Genomic DNA, 25,619 nt, shown 5'->3' with positions numbered 1-25,619 from the left:
ATCCCCCAAATCGGTTCATCTCTGTTGCGCTGTGGCAGGCGAGATGCTCGGGCCAAACTGTTCTTTCACAGTGCCTCCTTGATAAGTGGGAACCGCTCGAAAGAGAAAAAGCACAATGATGTGTGTTCCTTCTGAAGTCTTGTGTTACTTATTTACTTATTAAACATGCAACATCAGGGAACCGCCAGAGCACGTGGCGACTTACACGACTTTAACCACTGATAAGTGAAGCTTCTGACTTGGTCAAAACATAACACAGGCAGTTTAGTGTACTGGAATTTGCATTTTTTTCAGCACACACAGTTAGGCAACAGTCGCGACTCTAGACCGGTGAGCTTTGAGAAGTATGTTTTTGTACAGACGCTTTTTAAAGAGTCAACTCTAACGCTTGACGGGAGTAAATTTCTGAATCTGCAAGTGTCTGGTGCGGCGCCTACTCGCATCATTGGAGGAAGGGGAGCGAAGAGTTTCGCAGGAGCGAGCGTAGCTGTCATGGCCGCGCGTTATTTCGTGTCACATGATGTGGCGCTCCTGTGTTTCGCTTGGGAACAGGAGCCAGCACAAGGCGAGCTATGGAATGGCAGCGTGCTGAGCTCTGGATTCGTGTTGCCTTGAGCTCTGTTGCGTCTACCCGGTGAAATTCGAGCAGCTAGGCGCTTCTTTCTGGACAGCCTTGCTCCGTCGCCATGGCGAACATGTGCGGACTGAAAACCTGCCAGCATTTCAGCGCAACAGGATTCGACAGTAGCCGCGAACACGCCCTAGGAACACAGTTCTAGTGACTTTCTCAAATGACGGCGACGGGTGTTGCTTCGAACCGCCTCAGTGGGATGCCGATTCTTCGAGACTCCGGAGACACAGTGATTTATCCCTCGGAGCAGTTTCCCTTCCTCGGTAGGACGTGAAACATGCGACGACAAGCTTCGTCCTTCATTTCAGACATCATGCGATTTGGTGCTCTAAGAAATTTATAAGCTAACGGCTGACAGCTGCCGGAGTGGCGCGATATTGGCTCTATCCAGGCGGCGGAGTTCCAAGAAGTGTTGCACGCCGTTTCCCTTCGACAATTTATACGCCACAAATGATCGGACTTGGAAGAGCGAAACAAAGCGAGGAAAAACAAAGGACTCAAGGCAGTGGGGAATGAGGAGGAGTTTGTGGGCTACACTCGGTCTCTCCGGCTCGCCTCAAACGCCCCATTTCTCAAGACATGTGCGCCCCCTTCTCGGCACGGGAGGCGTAAATTGTAGCCGCGTCCCCTCACTTGGTGTAAATTAAGTTAGCAAGGGAGCGAGCGAAGGAGAAACAAACAGCGGACGCGCGTACGTGGGCAGATAAATAGACGCCACCGATCATCTCCTGCGCGAACAGCTCAATCTCTCCGCGCCACCTCATTACGGGAAGACGCCGGCGCGCACGCAATTGCCGCTGCGGTTCACTTTTGTTCGCGCCGCTGCAGCACGCTTTGTGCTCCCCCCGGCTCCTCGCTTGTGGGTGCGAAGGGAGAGCGCCCCTCCCACCGCACCCCGCGTGCCGGCGGCTCCTTTGCCCGCCCTGCGCACCTTGGCGCGAGCCGACCAGCTCGACTCGCGGCGCGGCGTGCGTCATGCACCGACCGCGACTTGGGAAATTATTGGTTGCTGCCAGGCTAATGCTGCTCGCTCTTTCTCCAGCGGGGCCGTTTGTTATTTCGGCCGCGGATGCACTGCACCCCTTCCAAACCAGCCACCGCGCCCACGTCCCGCACTGATGTCTTTTTCAGAGAGAGAGACCCCCCTCCCCTTGCCAAGGACAGCGCCGGAACAGTGGTAACAGGAACTCCAGTGAGCTAGATCCCGGAGCGAGCTCAGGGGGGTTTGACCGTGGAAATTATTCGTTGCGTAGCCATAACTTGAGGCCGCTACGAAGTGCTCTAGGTACGTTGATCACGCCGTTGGAATAGTTGCGCGCTCATCCGGACCAAGTGTTGGGTTTATTCGCCACGGCTCCGTGATCTGGCGAAAAGCCCGATATGCGAAAGCCAGTCCTTCTTAAGTCACGGACTGGCTGACGATGCGCGTTGAAGAGCACTGGAACTTAGAGGGGCGGTCATTGGCATGAATACATGTGGCCTCTGTGTGAAGTGTTGCACCGTGCTGCGTCGTGCCTCGTAACAGTTTCTTCAGGGTTAGATGAGTCCGTGAGAGGTGAAATACTATGAAGAATGCAAGCACCTCATTACCCATTGCCAAATCGTGCAGAAAATATGCTTCCAGTTTGGGGCATATCGAAGAAGACGCGGTCCAGACAAACAGCCCGGTTCGTTTACAGCCGGGCCGCTGAGCCAAAAAAGACGAAGGAATCTCTCCTGTCCCATGGGCCTAGTAAAAGCGTCGGAATTGTTCTTGTTCGAGCTCGGACAAAGACGCTCAGGTCTCCGAATGGAGGCAGTGCGCACGCGACGCGGCAGGCGAAGAGGTGCTGTTCCCTATCTGTCCGCCGCATCTGGCCGCGACCTCCCTGGCGCGCGAGCGTCCCCCCGACGCGCAGCGGTAGGGGGGCGCCCAGCGACGACCCCCGCGCGCGAAACGTGCGCGTGCGTGGCACCGAGCCGGCCACGCGGGCGACACTCGCGACCCCCCGGGCCCCCCTCACAACCCGGCGGGCGCACCCAGCAGAGACCACCTCCGCCGAGACGCTCCAGCGAGGGGGTGGGAGGGACAGTGCAAAAACAAAGTCGTAAAAGTGCCCACGCGCGCGGTGGCCTCTCGCTTTCGCCGCTGGCCCAGCTCCTCCAGAGTCCTCTGGGCCGGCCGCGGCTGCCGGACGCGGGCCGCCACAATCTCGCCGTCCGAGAGGAGATGCCGATAAGCTGCCACAACGACGACTGAATGGGGCTCGTCCGCTGAATGCGGTTTTTCGCCTTGCTCGCCACGACGCAACGTTTGTGCGTTTCCTTTTTACTGTGCGTGCGTGTATGTAACCCGAGTCCATCTGCGAGATTATTTTAACGTGTCCACTTTTTCCGTTGACTTAGTGACTTGCAATCCCGCGTTAGTTTGCTTCTACTTCTCCCACAGAAACGCACGCTTAGAAAGTGGCGAACATTTATTCACGGAATAATTTCACCTTGACAAATTACACATAGTCAAGTGCGATAGTCGGTTCAAAGACGCGCAGGCCTGCTCCGTTGCTTCTCTGTTGCCAGTACGATACTGTAATCGTGCGCCATCGTAATCATGTAGTGAGGAGCTGACTGACACGCTAGCATGTACGTGCGCATTCCGCTTGCAATTGGCTGGTTTATGGCCTTTGATATTTCGATTGTCTTGCTAACAGGTTGTTACCCCAAGGAGGCCGCCGCGGTGGCTCAGTGGTTATGGTGGTCGGCTGCTGACCCGAAAGACGCGGGTTCGATCCCGGCCGCGGCGGTCGAATTTCGGTGGAAGCGAAATGCTAGAGGCCTGTGTACTGAGGGATGTCAGTGCACGTTAAAGAACCCCAGGTGGCCCAATTATACGAAGCCCTCCACTACGGCGTCCCTCATAGCCTGAGTCGCTTTGGGACGTTGAACCCCCCAAACCTAGACCAAAGAGGTCGATTGTGGTCGCCAAAGTGCACCGATTCTCGAGTAAACCTGGAAATGAATGCACGACATACGGTAGCCATTGTTGCGATTGCTGCTGCCTGTCAGCAAAGCCCCAGAGAAATGCACTGAAAAAGCGTGCAGGAGAAATCCATGCGAATCCGGTAGTATCAACAGTGAGCAACGTCTTGCAGCTATAATCAACGCCAACAATAGTAACTGTACAAAAGGAAGCAGTTGCATAGCCATCCGCTCTCTTACGACGATGAAGTTGGATTTTTGTGCGAATAATTTATACGCCCTGCCGATAACTTTCATTCTGGGCAGAGATTACATGCTCTTGTTCCACCAGTCCTCTCTGTTCAAGGCAAGCTTGGCAACAATAAAACCGAACGCGATCGTCTTTGCAGACTTCTGAACTTTGGACATAGACTTTGAGCAGTGCAAGATGCTATATGAGTGAGTAGGTGTGGTTTGGGGCAGGGGCGGATTTATGGGTCACTCTTGGACGGGCGGTTGGGGGGGGGGGGGGAGGGGTCATTTGAACTATGTATTTCTTGGACGTTTTTCGTGACATAATGCGGTTCAGCATGGTGTTCCTATGTAAAATTTCTCGCGAGGAGAGAGGGAGACCCCTCCTCCATATATATCCGCCTCTTGTTTGGGGCTAAAGTCAGTGCTTGTCACGTAGCCGCCGACCCGGTTCTAGTAATCTAGCCCGTGCATCGTGTCGATATGCGGGTAGACACAACAATTTTTTTTTGTATTGCTGTAATAGAAAAGGAAAGCCGCCTATCGGCATTAACTTTTCTCGAGCCGCCTTCTTTGCTCTATTAAGCTGCTTGTTCACTTGGTGCACTGCCGCTTTTACTTGAGCACTTTGTGCGGTGCATGCGTGTGGCGTCGTCCAGCCTGAGGGACCTTATCTGCGGTCCCAGGCGAAAACTTTTATGGGGAGGGGGGCGGCTAGCGTCTCTCTGTAATGGCGGTCACGTACGCGGCTCGCGCGACATGGCGACTGGCCCATATTCATTCATGAGGTTTCCGCAAGTGCGGTTTTGCCACCGTTGGGCGGCCAGGAAGGAGCGAGACCGGCCGGAATGTCAGAGGCACAAAGGGCTCGCGTAAGCCTCGCGCGCACTGGGTCCGCGGCGATGAAGACGTCCGGACCTGTTGCGGAGCAGACAGGCACCACCGCGGCGGGGGGCTTCGAGGAATCCGGCCTGGATGGCCCTTTGTGCGCGGGGTCACCCAGCGGCCTGCTCTATTGAGTTGTCAGCTCGGATGAGCAAGCGGCCATAGCAGGCGGCCGCCGGAAGGGGGCCCGCTGGCGCCCAACTGGGTGGAGCGCTTGATTTAGACAAGGCTCGCGAAACGGCGCTTTCTCGCCCTCTCCGTGACGGAAGGAACGGCCACCTTGGGTCCCGAAAATCCGGCACCGACCGGTGGGGGCTGACAAAACGGCCGCCAGACGCCCGGTTCTGGGAAGAGCGGCGAGGGCAGTGCTGCGCGAGGTTTATTTTTCCCGATCGCGGGTGGGTGGCGGAGGGGTCACGGCTGGGGGAGGCGGCTTTATGGAGCGCCGGCTGCCATTGTGTGGACTTCCTCCTTTTCCGACGCCGGTTATTAAACGCGCGGGCGCGGCGCGACCCCCCGTGGCGCACGTCTGGGCCGCCCTTCGTGGGAGCGAGGGGCCTGGCAAGGGTTCGCCAGGGTGCGCGTCTGACGGGTAATTGGCGGCAGACCCAGCACCGAGAGAAAGACGCGTGCGGTTCTTGCGCGACATGCGCATCTGAGAAGCGATGCGAGCATGGCCAAACCGCCCTTGAACTCGCGCCACATTTCGCTGCCGCACCGTTTGCTGCTCGCCGAGATGAGACGTGCTGTCGCGGGCGTGTCGCTGAGCGCGCACTCCTGTCTTGTCCCCAGGGGCAGCCCCGGGCGGCGGCGCAGGCACGCCCTCGTCGTGGCGCTCTTCGTCCGGCAGCCCCGAGGACGAGCTGACGTCGGCGTCGCTGTCGCCCCCGCCCTCGCTGCTGGCCGGCGGACCGGCGTCGGCCTCCGACTCCGAGCTGTCTTTCACCATCGGCGTCACCGAGGCGACGCCCTACGCCTGCCACTTCTGCGACAAGGCCTTCCCCAGGCTCAGCTACCTCAAGCGCCACGAACAGGTAACCACCTCGCGGGGTGCTCGCATGCGCCGGCGTGACACTGCCCCGGGCGGCTATGCTGTGTTGGTCCAATTCCCCCCTGCATCCAATACACCATTAAGTGGCAAATTACGGGCGGCTCATGCTGGACCACCCGCGCATCTCCCTTCGCCGCAGGAAACGCGTGCCCTCGCGGAGCAGCGCCATTGGACGGGGACGCATATACGGGATCACTTTACGCGAAGCTTCGGTCGGCGCGTGCTGTGCGCCAACAATGCCCGCTTTTATTAGCTATTTGCCTCGGCAATTTCTGGCGCAGTGCGCGAGGTATGCAGTGAGGCCCTTTCGCAGGAGGACTTGTCCGTCTGCCCTCCGTTGACAATTGTCTCGCGCGCGGAGCGCTGCCGGCCGGCCGGGAGAGTGGCCAGCCTATAAAAAAGGCTATAAATCTTTGACGAGAGGGGTCGCTTTCCACCCGCTCAGCGCCGGCAGCAGTACGGAGACATAAAGCGGCTCCCCACGAGCAGACGCTGACCAGACCTCGCTCCGGGCTCCCATGAGAGCGAGATCGAGTCCCAGCCCGCAATGCGGTTACCCGATCCACATTAACGTGCTTACGCCTAATCCAGGACCCGCGAATATCATGGCCACCGGACCTGACGCTGTGGGGACGACGAAAAACAAAATAAACCAGAGAGAACGGCGGAGGTGCGACAACGCAATTTAGATCATCTAATTTGAGGCATCCCTGGCTTGGCCACGCGGCCGGCCAAACTGGATTAGCGCCGGCCGGTTACCTCTCGGGCAGTGCGCGCTGTCCCGCCGTGCCATTCGGCCTGTTTATCTGGCCGGCCCGCTAATGGGCGGCAACTCGCCGTCAATCGTGACTGCCTACCGTCGGGATGGAGGACCGGGAAGCACTGGGGCCCACTGATCTGGCCACCTTGCGACGCGCACACGTCCATACCTCGGCACTTACGGGCTTACGCGAGTGCAAATGAGCTTTGCGCGAGGACGCCTATGCGTGACAAGCTCGGAGGCGAGGACTAACTACCATTGTCTGCTCTGGGGGGCGCAGCAAAGCCTCCCGCCGGCGCTAATGAGAGCACGCAATCTAGAGCTGGATGCACTTTCTGCCCGCACTTCCTTTCGTCTATACCCCGCACCGAGACGCCGCCTGGGCAAGTTTTGGCAGTGTTCGAAGTACGCCGCATCTGATGGTCATGCGCGGCGTGCTTATTTGAAGAAAACGAGCCCTTAAGCGAGGGCGCCTCACAGTCACCGTTTTACAGTTGGCAAAGCTGCAGCATACTGTCTAGCTATTGGGAGACCGCAGCGCACTGTACGCGAGAACCTGGCATGCTTTTTCAACAACTTCAAGCACAGTTTCATGAGCACGCAACAAATGTAAAATCTTTTGTTCACCATTGCGACGCATAGCTAAAGATGGGTTCAGTCGCCATTGCATTCCGTTCTGGGTTTTCTCTGAACAAGGCGCGCATTTCAATGACTGGATTCTGTGTCTACCACGCTGAAAAGTCAAATATAGGAGAAAGAACCGTGCACTTTCGCACGCATGATGAGACTCCATGAGATAACATTGTATAATCAATTATTGTACTTCCACTTTGCAACGAACACGCGTGGGTTATTGATTACAGATGCTGCGTAGTTAATGGCTTCTAACATTTTAGACAGCCCCAGTTTCTCTTAACATGCTCCAGAATATCGGCGGTTTGGTCTTCCATTATCAATGAGGGGCCGGTAATCGAAGCCGCCGCCTCCACATTAATCGCAGAACTGCGGCCCTATAGTTCACAGGAGCGATAGCCAGCGCCTGTATAGTGTCGACTCGTGCGTGGGCATATCACGCGCTTCCGCGACAGTGCACGAGGAGGACGACGGGTCTGAGGCCTTGCTCGTTACCGCAGGTGCACAGCGACCGAATGCCGTTTCGCTGCGACTTCTGCCAGCGGCTGTTCAAGCACAAGCGCAGCCGCGACCGCCACGTGAAGCTGCACACGGGCGACCGCAAGTACCGGTGCTCGCAGTGCGAGGCCGCCTTCTCCCGCTCCGACCACCTCAAGATCCACATGAAGACCCACGACCATGCCAAACCGTTCCAGTGCGCCATGTGCAATCGCGGCTACAACACGGCGGCCGCGCTCACATCGCACATGCAGAACCACCGCAAGAGCGCCGCCGCCGTCACCAATGGCCTCGAGCCGTCGGCCGCGCTCTCCCGGCCGGGCTCCAGCCTGGCCTCGGCCAACGGAGTCCTCGCCGTGCTGACCAACCCTGCCGACGGAGGATCGGTTAGTATACCACGCAAATCACGCCCAGTATACTTACTTCCATGCCCGCCATGTGTTCGCGACCTCACGACGGATGTAAAGGTAAAAGGTTTGCACCAAGAGCCCGAAAAAGATTGTGTCCACCGTGCCACCCGCGGTCCCTAGAAAGAGTCGAGCTCCAGCTGCTTTTTCTTCTGTGACGTCGCGCCAGCGCAGCATCTCGCCTGCTTTTGCGTAGGCCCCTACTATTTTTTTTTCCTTTCGAGCCGCGTTACCACCCTTCAGACAACAGCCGCCCAACTGATCCCCTAAAACGATGCAGGTGGCAGCTGGATTAAAAGTTCAGGCGCACCCTTACAAAAATTTCTTTATACATCTATAGACTGTCCATAGACATCTGTCTATAAAGTCTATAGACTCTCTATAGACACCCTAGAGAGCAGTCTACAGGCAATAGAAACCCTATAGATAGTCTATACACAATCTATAGATTTATGGTCATACAATTTTAGTAGACTTTTGTCTATAGAAAGTCAATAGACTATGAATGGACACAAATAAATGTCTATAGGAAGGCAATAGAGGCTATAAGAAGTCTATAGACTGTCTATAGACCATTTTTGTAAGGGCAGAGGCCTTATAACTTTTCATGTACCGCGGTATCGACCCTTTATTGTACCTTTCGTTTCATACTTCATTAAAATTGGGGACCACGTTCGTTCTTTGTCACACGGATCGGTTTTATACCGCCGTGTCTTCCAACCACACTGAAATCTGGGGCATGTTGCTATCGAGAGGGCGATTTCTGCTTTAGATGTGAAGGATATTTAGATATCCGAAGTTTGGAGCACCCTTCTTGACGCATTTCTGCTGCGGAACACGCAGTCATGTAGTACCACGCCGGTGTCGCCAATACGTGCAGGAAATGCCCTTCACTCCCCACTGCTAATACAGGCGCCGGTCTTTTGCAGACGTCCATGTCACGGGACGACAGCTCCTCGTGTTCGACTGACAAGCTAAGCCTAACCGGTGGGAGCCCAGGCCCGGGAAGCGTTGATGTCCAGGCAAACGGATGCAAATCGGTAAGTCCAAGCATCACCTGCACCGTGTAAATTACATTCACGCTGTAGTATGAATTTGAATTGAAGGTCGCATGCATAACCTCGCACACGTACTAATTACATAGGCTGTTTCAGGTAACTTATATGTAAATTTAAACGTTTCTTAGCATTTCTGCGAGCGCTCGTCTGTGTCTGTGTGTGTGAGAGAGAGAAGCCTACGTCTGTTTCACGTCCGGAGTGCAATTTTGCATCTTTTCTAGCAACGTGCAATTTACACGAAAATAAACAGCGTGGGTTACCGGTAAACGGCCGTTGATAGCAAATTAGTCAAATGTTTGAGGGGAATCCCCCAAGGTGGAGCAAATTTGTAATAAGGGAGTAATTACTCATTGAAATCCACCCGAGCAGCGGTCCCGGGTTCGAACCATGGACCAGGACGAATTTTTCTTTAACTACGAATTTTCTGAGAAAGCTGTATAGCTTTCCGTTGAAGCCGTATGGCTGCGCTCGGGTTGATAGCAAATTAGTGCTTTTATGGCTCATCGTGTGTAACAGGTGTCTGTTCAAAATTTCATTGCGGACAAGCGAATGATGCGAAGCATATCGGCGTACACGACTCTGTCTCTTAATCCATTTGTGCAGATTTTTAACGTTTCGTTATACCTGGATAAACGAAAGGACAACAGTATCCCAGTGTATATTGATTCTTTTACCCTCACATTGGCAACGTTTTAGCAGATTACTATAGCTCCGTGCGACCTCTGTTCACTTCTTTGTGCTTGCAAACATTCACTGACAACATGACGGCACGCAAACAGCCTCATCGACAGCTCGCCAGTTGTATTCGTGTGGAGATTGCCAGGATGCGCACGTGCTACGATAGGCGACGAAAAAGCTTTTGAACCCAGTCTGACTCCACGCTTGGAATTCAGTCGTGCGGTTCAATCTGTGTAATCCGCAGGCACTGCGCTGGCGCCTATACATAATCTCTGCTGGGATTTGGGTGGATACAGATCCGAATGAAACCTGAGCCATGCAGATCTGAAATGCGGACGCCCTATTCTTCCTTTAGCGAAGCAAAAAGAGCTCTATTGTCCATCTATTCTTCAAGGGAAGGCAAGAAAGAAAAAAAAAAGACTAAAAAGAAGTCCACATCCAACTGTTTGGTATACGGATTCCCGGTTGTTGTCCGACTCGGTGAGACTGCACCGGGTGGGAAAATGGCTTGGATTTGCATGCGACGGGTCACGTTGTACTGCTAGAATGTAACGATCGAAGAAACGGTAAAGTACGAAGAAGGAAAGGAAGATCGCACGCGCTTCTCTTTTCGGATCGAAACGAATAGCAGGCGAGGCGGGGGCTCAGAGGACGGCGCGCTTTGTTTGCCGAGCTGGCCGCCTCGTGAGGTTTATTTTTATTTTGGCAAGAGGGGAAGAGTCTACGTGGAGCTTCTTGCGTAGCGCCCGGTCACTCGGAGATTGTATCGAACAGCTTTCTTCATATTCCTCCCGACTCACGTTCGGCATATTCAAAATAGATTACTCGGCGTCCTGAGAGGAAAAAAAAAGGGGCGGCAGGCGACGCGAAGAAGAGAAGCCAATTCGGCCCTTCGTTGCAGTCGGGTGTGTTTGTGCCTTCGTCTGTTGCGGTGGTCCTGACGTCCCGCTCTTCTCCGCAGATGTCCGAGCGGCCCGGCAGCTCGAGTCCCCGCGAGGAGCCCCTGGCGTGCGGCTTCTGCAGCCGGCGTGACTTCGGCAGCCTGGAGGCGCTGCAGGCGCACGTGCGCGCCTCGCACGTGCCCTTCTCGGCAGCGTCGCTGGTGGGGCCGTCGCACGGGGGTCCCCTGCGGCCCGAGCCCAGCGGTCGCGCCGCGTCCCGCCATTCGCCGCCGGCCGCCACCACGGCCGCGTCGCTGGTGGACGCGTCGTACGAGTGCGAGTATTGCGGCATGAAGCTGCCCAGCGTGCACGCCCTGCAGACGCACACGCTGGCCGCGCACAGCTTCAGCGAGGTGCTGAGCAAGCGCGTGTCGGTCATGATGGGCGCCGACTCCGGCGGCGGCGGGCCCCTACTCTGCAGCCAGTGCGGCGCCGCGTCTCCAGACTTCGAGTCGTTCCGGGCGCACCTGGCGTCCCACCTGGAGGGCCGCATGTCCCGCTGCTGCCCCGAGTGCCGCGCCGAGTTCCCGTCCTCGCAGCAGCTCGAGGCGCACGTGGCCGCGCACTTCCTGGCCACGTCGGTCGAGTACGGCTGCCAGGCGTGCCTCAAGCTCTTCCCGCGCCCCGACGAGCTGCAGAAGCACTTGCTCGACGTGCACGCCCACCACCTGTACCGCTGCGCGCTCTGCCGCGACGTCTTCGACTCCAAGGTCGGCGTGCAGGTGCACTTCGCCGTCAAGCACAGCAACGAGTGCCAGGTGTTCAAGTGCAGCGCGTGCAACGCCGCCTACCGGTCCGAGCCCGAGTTCGCGCTCCACGTGCAGGTGACGCACTTGGCCAAGGCGGCGCCCTACCGGTGCCTGCTGTGCGACCAGACGTTCGCCAGCGAGCCCCTGCTGCAAAGCCACCTGGACACGCATGGCAAGCAGTTTGCGTGCGCCCTCTGCAGCCAAGCCTTTCACGTTGAGTTCCTGCTCGAGAAGCACATGCAGGCCTGCCACGCGGCCGACCTCACCTTGCACCCGGACGGAGTGCAGAACCTGAGCGTCAAGCCGAGGGTCAAGGACGCCAAGTGCGACATCTGCGACCAGGCGTTCGGCACGGACGCCCTCCTGTCGGCGCACCGCAAGCAGGTGCACAACGTGCGCTCGCAAAAGTCGGTGAGCCTGCTGTGCGCGTACTGCAACGAGCCATGCAAGTCGCGCTCGGACCTGGAGAACCACATGAAGAGCCACACGGCAAGCCCCAGCAAGCATAAGTGCAACATCTGCGACGAGATGTGCCCTTCGGCGACCACGCTGGCCGAGCACAAGCTGACGCACTGCAAGGTGGTCAAGGGCTCCACGTGCGCCGGCTGCCGCGAAGTACTGCGCTCCGAGGAACAGTTCTTCTCGCACGTCAACTCGCACGGCGGCGGCCCCATGCTGCCGCTTCCCTGCGTGGTGTGCCGCCAGACGCTCATGTCGCAGGTGGAGCTGCGCATGCACGCACGCTTCCACGTGGCCCACTGCGACAAGGGCTCGCTCTGCTGCGTCTGCGAGCGACCCCTGGACGCAGCCAGTCGCATCATCACGGGCCGCCAGCAGGAGCGCCAGTCGTTCATGTGCAAGGACTGCTTCCATGCCAAGGGCGTCCAGGACCAGGGCCGCTGCCCCGAGTGCCGCATCAAGTTCGAGTCGCCGCTCGAGCTCGAACAGCACGTGCGCAGCAGCCACGGCGGCTGAGCGCCCTGCCGTCCCTAGTTCCCTCCGCCACCGGTGTGCGCGCCAGCAGCGCGCTTCTCCCAACAATCAAACGCGCCTCCTCGTTGTTAACTTATTGCGCCTTCCGCGCGCGGCGCGCCTGTCTTCGCAGCGCAGGATCGAGAGAAAGCTGCGCAAAGTATTCCTCCTAATATATCTCACCATCTTGTCAATGGCGTATGTGGGCCTGAGGCTGCTTATGTCCGAGTGCTACTCTGGTGCGGAATTTAACAGCCCTGTAAATACAAGTTATCCACATCAATCACCATGTTTTTGTTCAGTGTGTGTCCAAAACATAAAGCAGGGTATGGAACTGCACACATATGCTGCGGTTGTTTTATGCCTTGGTATGATACTCTTCATCAAGCACGTTTGTAACACTGAATATACCACAGCCAAATATGAATAGTCTATTCTTCCCAGTGTTCAAGTTTCAGTGTTTGTGTTTACAAAGACATCATTTCTTTTCTTACATGGCTATACTATATCAATTACATTTTTTTACGTTTTGCCTATGTGGTTTACAAGGTTCACGAGGCAAATAAAGTTCATATTTTTAAGGAAACCAAGATTCTTCTTCGTTCTCATTAACACACGAATACCCTTGACTGCATGCGTTGGAGAACATATGCAATAATAAATTACAGTGACTGCATTTTAGTAGGGTGACATGTGGAGGGTAAGTACTGTTTACCTTAGTAGCAATCTTACAAGAATTGCTCTAAATAACCAAATTAACTTCAGGGACATCAAGGAACACAAGCTTGCTGACGTTAACGAGTTGGCACATTTTGTCGCATTGCTATAGGCAGCATTTTTGCCATTCTCCATGGATATTTTTATCTTTTACCACAGGGGATATAAAAAGGTAAGAGCAAGCACCGCCGTGTGGGATCAAGGTCATTAACATTTTTCCGTGGCAGAAACTCACGCTTGCTCGCATAATTCTATCTCCTCACCCCGAGGATAAAATTACGGAGGGCACTAAGGCTACTATGTGGTTTGAAAGCGAAAGCATGTTGTTTTTAATTTTTTCCTTTTTATTCATTTTTATTTTTTCTCTTCCTTTCTAATTACATACCTGCTCATTAGCATACACTCGTCAGGCAACACGTGTACTAGGTTCACCGTTCTTCGCCTAGAGGCAACGCGGTTTCCTGCGTTGTCCCTAAATCTAAAGTAGCTTTACCTTTATACCTTTAACTTTACCTGGATGGATGGATGGATGGATGGATGGATGGATGGATGGATGGATGGATGGATGGATGGATGGATGGATGGATGGATGGATGGATGGATGGATGGATGGATGGATGGATGGATGGATGGATGGATGGATGGATGGATGGATGGATGGATGGATGGATGGATGGATGGATGGATGGATGGATGGATGGATGGATGGATGGATGGATGGATGGATGGATGGATGGATGGATGGATGGATGGATGGATGGATGGATGGATGGATGGATGGATGGATGGATGGATGGATGGATGGATGGATGGATGGATGGATGGATGGATGGATGGATGGATGGATGGATGGATGGATGGATGGATGGATGGATGGATGGATGGATGGATGGATGGATGGATGGATGGATGGATGGATGGATGGATGGATGGATGGATGGATGGATGGATGGATGGATGGATGGATGGATGGATGGATGGATGGATGGATGGATGGATGGATGGATGGATGGATGGATGGATGGATGGATGGATGGATGGATGGATGGATGGATGGATGGATGGATGGATGGATGGATGGATGGATGGATGGATGGATGGATGGATGGATGGATGGATGGATGGATGGATGGATGGATGGATGGATGGATGGATGGATGGATGGATGGATGGATGGATGGATGGATGGATGGATGGATGGATGGATGGATGGATGGATGGATGGATGGATGGATGGATGGATGGATGGATGGATGGATGGATGGATGGATGGATGGATGGATGGATGGATGGATGGATGGATGGATGGATGGATGGATGGATGGATGGATGGATGGATGGATGGATGGATGGATGGATGGATGGATGGATGGATGGATGGATGGATGGATGGATGGATGGATGGATGGATGGATGGATGGATGGATGGATGGATGGATGGATGGATGGATGGATGGATGGATGGATGGATGGATGGATGGATGGATGGATGGATGGATGGATGGATGGATGGATGGATGGATGGATGGATGGATGGATGGATGGATGGATGGATGGATGGATGGATGGATGGATGGATGGATGGATGGATGGATGGATGGATGGATGGATGGATGGATGGATGGATGGATGGATGGATGGATGGATGGATGGATGGATGGATGGATGGATGGATGGATGGATGGATGGATGGATGGATGGATGGATGGATGGATGGATGGATGGATGGATGGATGGATGGATGGATGGATGGATGGATGGATGGATGGATGGATGGATGGATGGATGGATGGGCGGGCGGGCGGGCGGGCGGGCGGGCGGGCGGATGGATACGGCTGAACACTTTAAATCGGGTGGTGGCTGAAGCCACCTAGCCATGACTTATGAAATTTTACTCTTCTCTGGATTTCAGCCACCAATCAGATAACCTTCGCTTGGTTACTTCTAACCTCTTAAAATCTACTTTCCCTCCACTGTCCTTAAACCCCAATGCCTTGGATAAATCAGCCCCGCTGCTTTCCACTCTATAGGGTAAGCCCTTTACAGAAAAGTATCCAATAACTGAACAGCAGTAGGGGGGGGGGGGGGGGGGATCAGCAGTTATCAGTTGAGAAAAAAGGTTGAAGAAACAGAGAGAGTTTTGTGGAAAACAGGGATGCTGACCAAATCAGCACTGGGAACATACAGGATTTTTAAGCAGGAAGTTGCCAAAGAAAATATCTATGATAATTGTAGGGGAAGCTCTTTGTTGTTTGAGGCCAGGACGGGACTTTAATCTGCCAGTCAGCGCCATCTGGTTTTAAAATGAGTAATCACACAGTAGGACGGAGCAGACAAGCCGTTTGAGCGTGGTCGCAGGCTCAGCTTTCTGTTGAGTTCGTACACTTTCCGTTTCAGATTTAGTGTTCCGATGAACAGCTTTTCGAGATTAGTTTAGCAACACGACTTGATCGCCGCAGTTGCTTACCAGTGTCGATACCGGCCGTGCCGTCACACCACTGCGGGAAACATGCCACCGATGACGCTGCGCTACGGGTTTCGAAGCAAAACGCTTTAGTGTTTTTTTTCCCCTCCCATTGGCCTGAAAACGGCGGAATAATTATCACAGGATATTACCTGCACGTCAATAAGGAAACATAGTTCAGGAGCGTAAATTACTGGGCTAGTTGGTTCATAATGTTGTCAGGGTGGAACCAGCGGAACACAGACGCAGGACAAGAAAAGGAGGTACACACACCACACCGCTGGACTTGCAACTGATTTATTTCGAAGAAAACCACCACATTTAAAGGATTCCCTGCGCAAGCGCACACTCTGGATGAAGGGAACAACTGTATTAAGATAAAAGAAAGTTATATTCTTTATCCGTGATAAAAACCGAGGGATCGCTGACACACTTTTCCTTGTTTTTCCTGATTAGAAACGCTTCAAGAATTTCACGCTCTCGTCTTGTTCTCCCCCGACCGATAATGCTCGTGCGGTGAAGCAAAGGAGAACATCCCTCGCATACCTTAACATGCAAGGCTAAATTGCTGCCAGTGCCTGAATTGAACGTTGTTCGGTGCTGCCTCAGACGTTCATTGATGCACCCTCCGGTTTGCCCGATGTAGGTTTTCCCACAGGACAATGGGATGCAATATACCACCCCTACTTCACACGAAGTGAACCTCGTCTGGTGCTTGGTTTTACAGGTCCCCTTTTTCTGCGGACCACCAGACATACGGGCGCACAAACCAGATAGTTTCCGGGGGGCAGAAAAAACCGCTGTGACACCGAATTTTTGTGCCACTTTTTTTAGACCATGCGATGTCTTGTGGCAGTAAGGAAGCACTTCAATCTTCTTCCTGTCCTCTTGCGATGGACTAGCAGACTTAGCCGACAGTTTCTTCATCTTATTCCCCAGTGATTCAGCCACTGCAAGCAAAACCGACGAGGGAAACCCAGAATCTGACAACCGCGCGACCTGCTCGGCCAGACTTTGCTGCATGACATGTGGGCAACTTTTCTTGAGAGCGTTCGAAAAACACAAATTTGCGATGCTGCGCTTCACCAGCTTCGAATGCGCCGATTCATATGGCAAAAGCGACTTTTTAGTCCTGGGCGAATATTTCCAACACACGTGCCCATCGGGTAAAAAAGTCAATTCTAAATCAAGGAACCTAATGGTCTTGTCAGATGGAATCTCTTTGGTAAAAGCCAAGTTGTTAGAGCATGCGCTAAAAACATTTAAAAGCTGGTCTGCCACAAGAGTGAGCTTGTCAGTTTCATTTAATTTTAAAATGACTAGAAAATCGTCCACATATCTGAAAACCCTAATAACACGTGTGTCTTGAATGGAATCCTGTAGAATCGAGTCAATTTTTGCTAAAAAAATTTCGCACAGAAATGGCGCTACACACGAGCCAATGCAGATACCTCAGTTTTGCACCACGTACTTGCTGTCATATTGAACAATTGTCGAATTTAAATACACCTTCAACAGCTCAAGGAAAGATTCCAGAGATATGCCACACTTGTTCTGGAAGGAAATTGTCCACGTTTTTTCAATTAATTCGCGTACAGCACAAAAGAGTTCATCATGCGGAACAGAGTAAAACAAGTCCTCAATGTCCAAAGAGAAGGCTGCATTGGCACCGGGAAAACCGGAACAGAGGCACTCCACCAGGTTCAGTGAGCTCCTCACCCTAAAGGGATCCGTCGGCACCAGACCATCGAAGGAAACCTTGAGGTAGTTGGAGACCACTTTTTGCCACGAGCCTTCTTCTGTAACGATGGCCCTGAACGGATAACCAGGCTTATGAGTTTTAGCGCTGAAGAACACCCGCAGGACGTCTTGATCACTCTTCCGAACTTCTTCTTCAAGGCGACGCAAATTCAGCCGATTTAATAGCCCCAATGCCAGAGCCTTAGCCTTTCGTGGTTTTAAGTCTGAATTCCTGAAGTTCTTCTCGATAGCCTCGGTGGCTTTTGTCTTAAAAAGTGAAGAAGGCAAAACCACGAACCCACCTTCCTTATCTGCTTGCAGAAGGCTGAGGCCCTCCTGCTGGAAATGGTTGACCAAGGGGCGAAGATCCTTGCTTCTTTTATGTCGGCTGGGCCAAGTCCGTGCAAGACAGCCGACTCCCTCCGAGACGCAGTAACTCTTCTCCTCAGGAGGTGCCTTTCCAGCAATACTGTGCACAGCTGCCAGAAGTTCATGCTTTCGAACCTGCGGCTCCAGGGCGTACTTAGGGCCAAGCTTCAGTAGGTTGTCGAACTCCGATGGAAGGGAGGCTCCTTCTAGGTACGTCACAGCTGTCCTTGTTTCAGGCTCTCTCGGTTGTTTCAGGCTCTCTCGCGGTTGTCAGATTCTGGGTTTCCCTCGTCGGTTTTGCTTGCAGTGGCTGAATCACTGGGGAATAAGATGAAGAAACTGTCGGCTAAGTCTGCTAGTCCATTGCAAGAGGACAGGAAGAAGATTGAAGTGCTTCCTTACTGCCACAAGACATCGCATGGTCTAAAAAAAGTGGCACAAAAATTCGGTGTCACTGCGGTTTTTTCTGCCCCCCGGAAACTATCTGGTTTGTGCGCCCGTATGTCTGGTGGTCCGCAGAAAAAGGGGACCTGTAAAACCAAGCACCAGACGAGGTTCACTTCGTGTGAAGTAGGGGTGGTATATTGCATCCCATTGTCCTGTGGGAAAACCTACATCGGGCAAACCGGAGGGTGCATCAATGAACGTCTGAGGCAGCACCGAACAACGTTCAATTCAGGCACTGGCAGCAATTTAGCCTTGCATGTTAAGGTATGCGAGGGATGTTCTCCTTTGCTTCACCGCACGAGCATTATCGGTCGGGGGGAGAACAAGACGAGAGCGTGAAATTCTTGAAGCGTTTCTAATCAGGAAAAACAAGGAAAAGTGTGTCAGCGATCCCTCGGTTTTTATCACGGATAAAGAATATAACTTTCTTTTATCTTAATACAGTTGTTCCCTTCATCCAGAGTGTGCGCTTGCGCAGGGAATCCTTTAAATGTGGTGGTTTTCTTCGAAATAAATCAGTTGCAAGTCCAGCGGTGTGGTGTGTGTACCTCCTTTTCTTGTCCTGCGTCTGTGTTCCGCTGGTTCCACCCTGACAACAATAAGGAAACGCTCGCAAGCAAACAAACTTTGTAGCAATGCGCGGGGTTAAAATTCAAGCGGACTTCTGCGCACTACACTTGCTACGCACAGTAAATTTGTTACGCATTTGTTTTTTATGCTTTAAAAAACTACGCCATTGTCTTAATCCGGCCGAAATCAGTCCACTTTGGTTGTACTTCGCGGGTCGTAATTTATAACACATGGTGTGTGTTTGACGGTAAACCAGTGGAAACTTAACTGGGCATGAAACAAATACCTTTCCTTGCGCCTTATTACATGCGTGCTACAATATAGCTTACGACCGTGTAGGACTGCCATTACATGCTTTCCATCGAGCTTCCCACTCTTCGTGCTTTCGAGATTAACAGCAGGCGTGAGTTCCGCAGGTGCATAATGTATATCATGCAAAGAAAAAAAAATTGGAGGACGCTTAAGCTTCGTCCTTAACAGTGAAATGCGACAGCGTGTCGCTGCCCCGCCGCGGTGGCTCAGTGGTTAGGGCGCTCGACTACTGATCCGGAGTTCCCGGGCTCGAACCCGACCGCGGCGGCTGCGTTTTTATGGAGGAAAAACGCTATGGCGCCCGTGTGCTGTGCGATGTCAGTGCACGTTAAAGATCCCCAGGTGGTCGAAATTATTCCGAAGCCCTCCACTACGGCGCCCCTTTCTTCCTTTCTTCTTTCACTCCCTCCTTTATCCCTTCCCTTACGGCGCGGTTCAGGTGTCCAACGATATATGAGACAGATACTGCGCCATTTCCTTTCCCCAAAAACCAATTAAAAAAAGCGTGTCGCAGCGTTGCCGAGGAAAACACGGAACGCCATCGCCCGTTCGGCGCGACGCGTGGCTCGTTGGAGAATTTAAGGGAAGAACGACTGTGTCACATATCTCGGCGGACATCCGAACCGGGCCGTAAGGAAAGGAAAATGAAATGAACAATTGCTTTTAAGGAAAGGAAATGACGCCTGTCACATTTCTCGCTGGACACCCGGATCGCGCCGTAAGGGAAGGAAAAAATCGATAGATCAATCAATTAATCAATCAATAAATCAATCCTTAACGCTGTCGCGTTCAAATCTTTTTCCTCACGGAGCGGTTCAGGTGTCCACCGAGATGCGCCATTTTTAGCTCACGGCCAAAGACGCTGACGCCGACGACACCGGCTTTTCTGCGACACGAGCTGCTTACGCTGTCGCGTTAAAAATTAATCTCCAATTGATGAAAAACAAATTATGACAAGCCCTTCGTTTTCTTTCCTTCTCTGCTCATGCGCCTGCAAGGCTTGCTTTGAGGCACTGCAACCATGACGTCGCTAAGACGCCGCTGCCGTGATTCAGGACGGTGGTAAGCGACCACGGAAAGACGCAGGCGTGGGGGAGACGCAGTGACCGTCTGTGACAGTCTAGTCAGCCTGAGTATGTGGTCTCTATTTTTAGGAGCCAAATATTATTAATGCGAAACATTTATAGCTCAGTTGCGTCCACAGATCTTATCCGAAAAATGGAGGCGAAACGCAAAGGCGCCCGTGTGATGTGCGATGTTAGTGCACGTTAAAGATCCCTAGGAGTCCAAAATTATTCCGGAGCCCTCCACTACGGCACCTATTACGTCCTATCTTCTCTCAGTTCCTTCTTTATCCCTACCCTTACGGCGCAGTTCGGGTGTCCACCGAAATGCGAGACAATTACTGCGCGATTTCCTCTCCTCAAAAAAAAAATTGAAAATTGGTTTTTGCGGAAAGGAAATGGCGCAGTATCTGTCTCACATCTCGGCGGACACCTGAACCACGCCGTAAGGGTAGTGATAAAGGAGGGACTGAGAGAAGAAAGCAAGGAAGAGCTAGGTGCCGTAGTGGAGGGCTCCAGAATAATTTAGACTACCTGTGGATCTTTAACGTGCACTGACATCGCACATCACACGGGCGCCTTTGCGTTTGACCTGCATCAAAACGCGGCCGCCACGATCGGGTTCGAGCCCGGGTAGGTGGTGGTGGTAGTGGTTTTTTATTGAAATAATAGTAAAAAGGAAGGAAAAGATTTTTGCTAGCCCCGGCATCTGCCATCGATACTGAAGCACCTGAGCTGGGGCAGCGGATAATAATAATAATAATAATTGGTTTTGGGGGAAAGGAAATGGCGCAGTATATATCTGTCTCATATATATATCGTTGGACACCTGAACCGCGCCGTAAGGGAAGGGATAAAGGAGGGAGTGAAAGAAGAAAGGAAGAAAAGGTGCCGTAGTGGAGGGCTCCGGAATAATTTCGACCACCTGGGGATCTTTAACGTGCACTGACATCGCACAGCACACGGGCGCCTTAGCGTTTTTCCTCCATAAAAACGCAGCCGCCGCGGTCGGGTTCGAACCCGGGAACTCCGGATCAGTAGTCGAGCACCCTAACCACTGAGCCACCGCGGCGGGGTTCCTGAAGTTGAACCAATTTTCATGTTCATTTCATGTGTCCGCATGATGACGTCAGTACAGATGAATGAATGTGTAAATGTTTAAGATAATGAGCAATCAATTAATGGTGTTATATGCCGTGATGAAAAAGGATGTCGTCACACCATTAATTAGCAGTACAATTAAGAAAATAATTAGTATAATTAAGAAAATTGAGTTAGTAAAGTTGAAAATAACGAAATTCAAAACGATGACGGCATTACTAATTCGTGTGAATAATTAAGCGAAGTTATTAGTGGGTCACGTGAGATGACCTGGAAAAATGAGTCACGTGTCGAGGTAATCACGTCACACCAAAGTTACGTAATATGACGCAAAAATTAGGGTGATGACGTCACATTAAAGCGATGACGTCACCCCGGAGCTGAGTCCCCATCGCTGCCACGTTCCTTTTCTATGCAATGGAAAGCGACGACGCCGGTTTGAGCAACAGATATCAGAGGTGCAGCCGAAATCCAGCTATGTCATCACTGATTGACCTCAATGTGGTGGCAGTATTCTCGAATACATTCACAGAAATTTTGAGCAACCGTTTATAGCATTCTGGGTGGTGTCATAGCATTTCTCTTTGCATATAGCTTACATGTTTTAGTGAAGTTGGAGGCTAGCTTGCGACAGGGGTTTGACCCATGACATATGCACCTTCAATTGCATGCTTTCTGAGACTACACTTTCCCTTAAGGTGCGGTTGAGGTGTCCGCGGATATGTCGAGATGTGAAGTTGGAGGCTAACTTACATATCTACAGCGCTAAAGACGGGACAGAAGGAACACACAAGTCACAGAGCGCTGACTGACAACTGATTTTTATTGGACGGCCAGCAACTCGCTCAGCATACTGTATTGCCATCTTGCGACAGGGGTTCGGACCGATAACATATGCACCTTCAGTTGCATAATTTAAGGCGCGGTTTAGGTGTTCACAGAGGTGTTGAGATCTGAGAGCAACTGCGTCCTTTCCTCAAAATACATGCTTTCGCATTCCTCTACGTAAGCAGGCTAGTGCCCTCAGAATTTTTCATCATCGGAAGTTGTTCCATTAAGTGCCATACAATAAAATAGTTGTTAAGAGAAAACTAGAAAACCAAGTTTATGTGTATCGGCTGCAGCGCTCTGCGAAATTTAGGGCTAGTACGATATATCAACGGCGCGACGTCTCTGACTGCTTCAACATGCCTCGCCTGCCCCTTTAATGCACCTGCTACGGTCAAAAATCAGCGCACAGAACATGTCGGACAAAAAAAGAAAAGACGGCATGCCTACCTTGAGAAAGGAAAGTGTCATCGTGAAGCACATCCTGCACCAGCGCATTTAAATGCCGAAAAATTGCTTGGGTTCGATGTAAAACAAATGAAGCTATGTGATCCATGGAGGTTAGCTTATATCGTGAAGCAAATACCGCATGAAAGTTTTCGTGACGCGTACGCAAGGAAGTATTAAGTCTGAAGCAACTGAAAAACAAAAGCGCTCCGAGTGCTGTTGAAACCGCTGTATACACAGCGAGCAACTCCTACCCAGTGAATTTTTTTTAGACAGTACAGCTTACTTCGGCTTCTTAACCATCCTGAAGGAGTCACTCGAGGAGATTCGCAGTGGTATTCTGCGTAGAAAGTTGTCAACACGTGCTGCGTGGCGCCTTACATCGCTTGTCATTCCCGCCAAAATACTTGCAGCTTCGGGCGTCGGCCGCTGGCTGACATATTTTGCCGTCTGGTCTGCCCAGCAAGTAAACATGTTACCTTACATGCGCCACGACTGGCGAAGTCGCATTGCGTTAAGTAAATAAAAGCTTGCACGACAAAGCAACGAACAAATGAGCCGCGTGCGGATTTGCCGTACTCGTCCAACCGCCTGAATTGATCTCTTTAGCCGCCCTTATTCGTGCGGCCACGGCGCAAGCAAGTAGAAAACACTCTTATTGTAGCCCTCTTCAATGTAGCCCATGCAAACGTCGCGGTACGCCGTCGGTTTTGGCGTTTTTTCAGTCGTCCGTCCGCACTTCTAGCCTGCCCCAGCTGCCTTCATGCCTTCGTCCTACCACAGAGTGCAGCGATGACCGCTAGGTGGCGGTACTGGGAGGCGGGGAAAAACACGCGCAGGTTCCCGATGGGTTGCGTGTTCGCTTCGCAATCTCAGAGTCCAGTGTTCAAATCCCCGCACCTCCGGAATAAAATTTATTTTTCTTCGATAGCATGGTGACGTCATCTGGGATTTATGGGACCACTGCTGCTGGTCAGTGCCAACGCCGGGTTTCGTTGCCGATGAGCCATGTAATGCTTTCGCATTAAAAATATCCAATATTCTGTGCAAGATGACGTCAGACGTATTGCTCCTTAGCGCATGCTTTGCCTAGATTTGTCGGGAGTTGTAAGGCACATTACACTGATGTCGCTTGGTGCAAACGAAAGAGATACTTGCCAGTGTGCATCAAAAATGCGCAAGGAGAAAAAAAACGCATTTGGGTTAACCAGGCTTACGAGCACATTTCGTTTTTCGTGATTGGCTCAAAAAATCCCCCCCCCCCACCTAATTTCCCGTCCCTCCCCTTATCGCCGAGAGGAGAAAACTGGCACGACGCAGCAAGTGGATGGAGGACAATCGTCAGTAAAAGAATAGTCAATAGTTATATCACCTCTGCTGCGCACGTGAGTCAGCAGCGAAGGTATCTGAGCGTGAACACGCTAGAAGAGCTAGCGAAAGGACTGCAGAAGTTAACTCGATGCATACTGCGCACAAGCCTTGTCGCCTGTGATTATATCGCGTGTTGCCAGCGACGAAAAGTGAATCCACGCGAGCATAGTCAGGCTGCCAGCGGCTGAAGGCAACGCAGCCTATTGGGGCGCCGCCCGCACGGCCACAAGCCTTGCACCAGGCATTTCGAAGTTGTCTTTCTTGCGGTCCGTGAAGGTTGTGCAACAAAGCCGACTTTCTAAACTATCTCTGTGCGTGTTTATTTGTTTTTATTTATTTATTAGACACCGCCAACTGCCTCTTGGCAGTCCAGGCAGAATTGAGTGAGTACAAAGCCGGCGCTGCAAGTCAAAATAACAAAAACGTCAGTTACAAGGAACCACGAGAAAAATGCTTAGAAATACAGACTATTGCGTCGGTAAAAGTAGCTTATACAAAATTACAATAAAGCGGACACTGACGGCATGAAAAGAAGGAAAAAAAGCAACGCACCAATGCAAAAAACAGGAAACTGGTGACACTAAAACTAACGCGCTTCATTGCAAAGATTGCACGGCAGATACAAAGGATTCGACCGAGGACATACTAGCGACTTCTCGCGGTAGAGCATTCAAAACGAGAAGCGATAAGCGGTAGTTTTAGTCTGTGACATCACAATTGTTCTGCTGTGCTTTCCTCTGGTTTCTCTTGTTTCACTGAAATTGATGTAGATGCCGGGATCTCTTTTTGTTTGTTTATTAACGATATTAAACAAAGTTTGTAAGCGATGCAGTCTGCACCGAAATTCTAGCAATGGGAGGCCAGGCCATGTTCAGTGATCGAGGTTCGTCTACTATAAATATTATAAATAAATAAAAAAATCTAAGGGCTTTTTTTGCACGGTTTCAATGTTGTTGACATCGGTCTTTGTGTGGGAACCCCACACAGCATCGGCATATTCAAGCAATGGTCCAATGGATGTCGTGTAGGCAGCGAGTTTAGTCCTACTAGTGCAATGTTTCAGCCGGTGGTTGTGATGCAATTCGCGTGTTGGTGCATTCTGACGACACGCGCCTGCGAGATTCCGTTCCCCGTATGCCTGTACGTGCTGATGACGTCAAGCATTGTTCTGATAAGACTGAGGCATCAAAACCAGCGCAGTTAACGCACAAGTCATCAGTTCGATTTCTCCATCGTTCGTCAGTGCAGTGCCCGACACAAAAACAACTTGCCAATTTTATTCACAAGAAGATGCATGAGACAAAAAAAAAAAGATTTGAAACAACTTCACTTGAAGCAGCGACGCGAAGTGCGACCAAATTGTGCATGGTTTTGCATACTGTGCGCTAGAGTGTTCCAGCACATTCACATCAGCAAGGCAAAACATGAAGTGTTTGAACGGCAATAGTATGACGTTTTATTGACAGGCAATACTTAACTTCAGATTCAACGCTAGAAACTGTGAGAATGCGACACTTATTAATCACTGTTGAAGTTTCTCTTATCAGTTGTATCTAAAGATGAAGCTGAAGCGCGAGAAAGCGAATCTTCTTGTTATTAAAAATTACTTTGTAAATCGCTAGTGAGCCCCGCGAAGTACCAGCTGTAAATTTAAGCAATTTCACGATGATTTCTTCACATAACGCTCAGCGTAACAACTCTTTCTCCATGGTGGTGTTCGATCTACCGCCCGCCCGCCTG

At 51.8% G+C, this 25,619-nt stretch overlaps 1 protein-coding gene across 4 annotated transcripts in view; it reads left to right on the top strand.

Annotated features, from left to right (window-relative positions):
• The window catches only part of L (zinc finger protein Lobe), a 170,001-nt gene extending 156,964 nt beyond the window's left edge, over window positions 1-13,037 (top strand). For 3 of the 4 annotated variants that reach the window (XM_077646882.1, XM_077646884.1, XM_077646883.1), the window contains 4 exons: window positions 5,495-5,736; window positions 7,647-8,030; window positions 8,981-9,091; window positions 10,749-13,037. In XM_077646882.1, the coding sequence (XP_077503008.1) occupies window positions 5,495-5,736; window positions 7,647-8,030; window positions 8,981-9,091; window positions 10,749-12,452 (2,441 nt within the window). In that variant the 3' untranslated portion in view covers window positions 12,453-13,037. The remainder of the gene's footprint in view (window positions 1-5,494; window positions 5,737-7,646; window positions 8,031-8,980; window positions 9,092-10,748) is intronic. The other variant, XM_077646885.1, reaches the window with a different exon arrangement.
• The last annotated feature ends 12,582 nt before the right edge of the window (window positions 13,038-25,619 follow it).

The sequence above is a fragment of the Amblyomma americanum genome, chromosome 1, assembly GCF_052857255.1.
Source record: "Amblyomma americanum isolate KBUSLIRL-KWMA chromosome 1, ASM5285725v1, whole genome shotgun sequence".
Classification (NCBI taxonomy): domain Eukaryota; kingdom Metazoa; phylum Arthropoda; class Arachnida; order Ixodida; family Ixodidae; genus Amblyomma; species Amblyomma americanum.
This window is presented reverse-complemented; position numbering and strand designations above follow the sequence as displayed.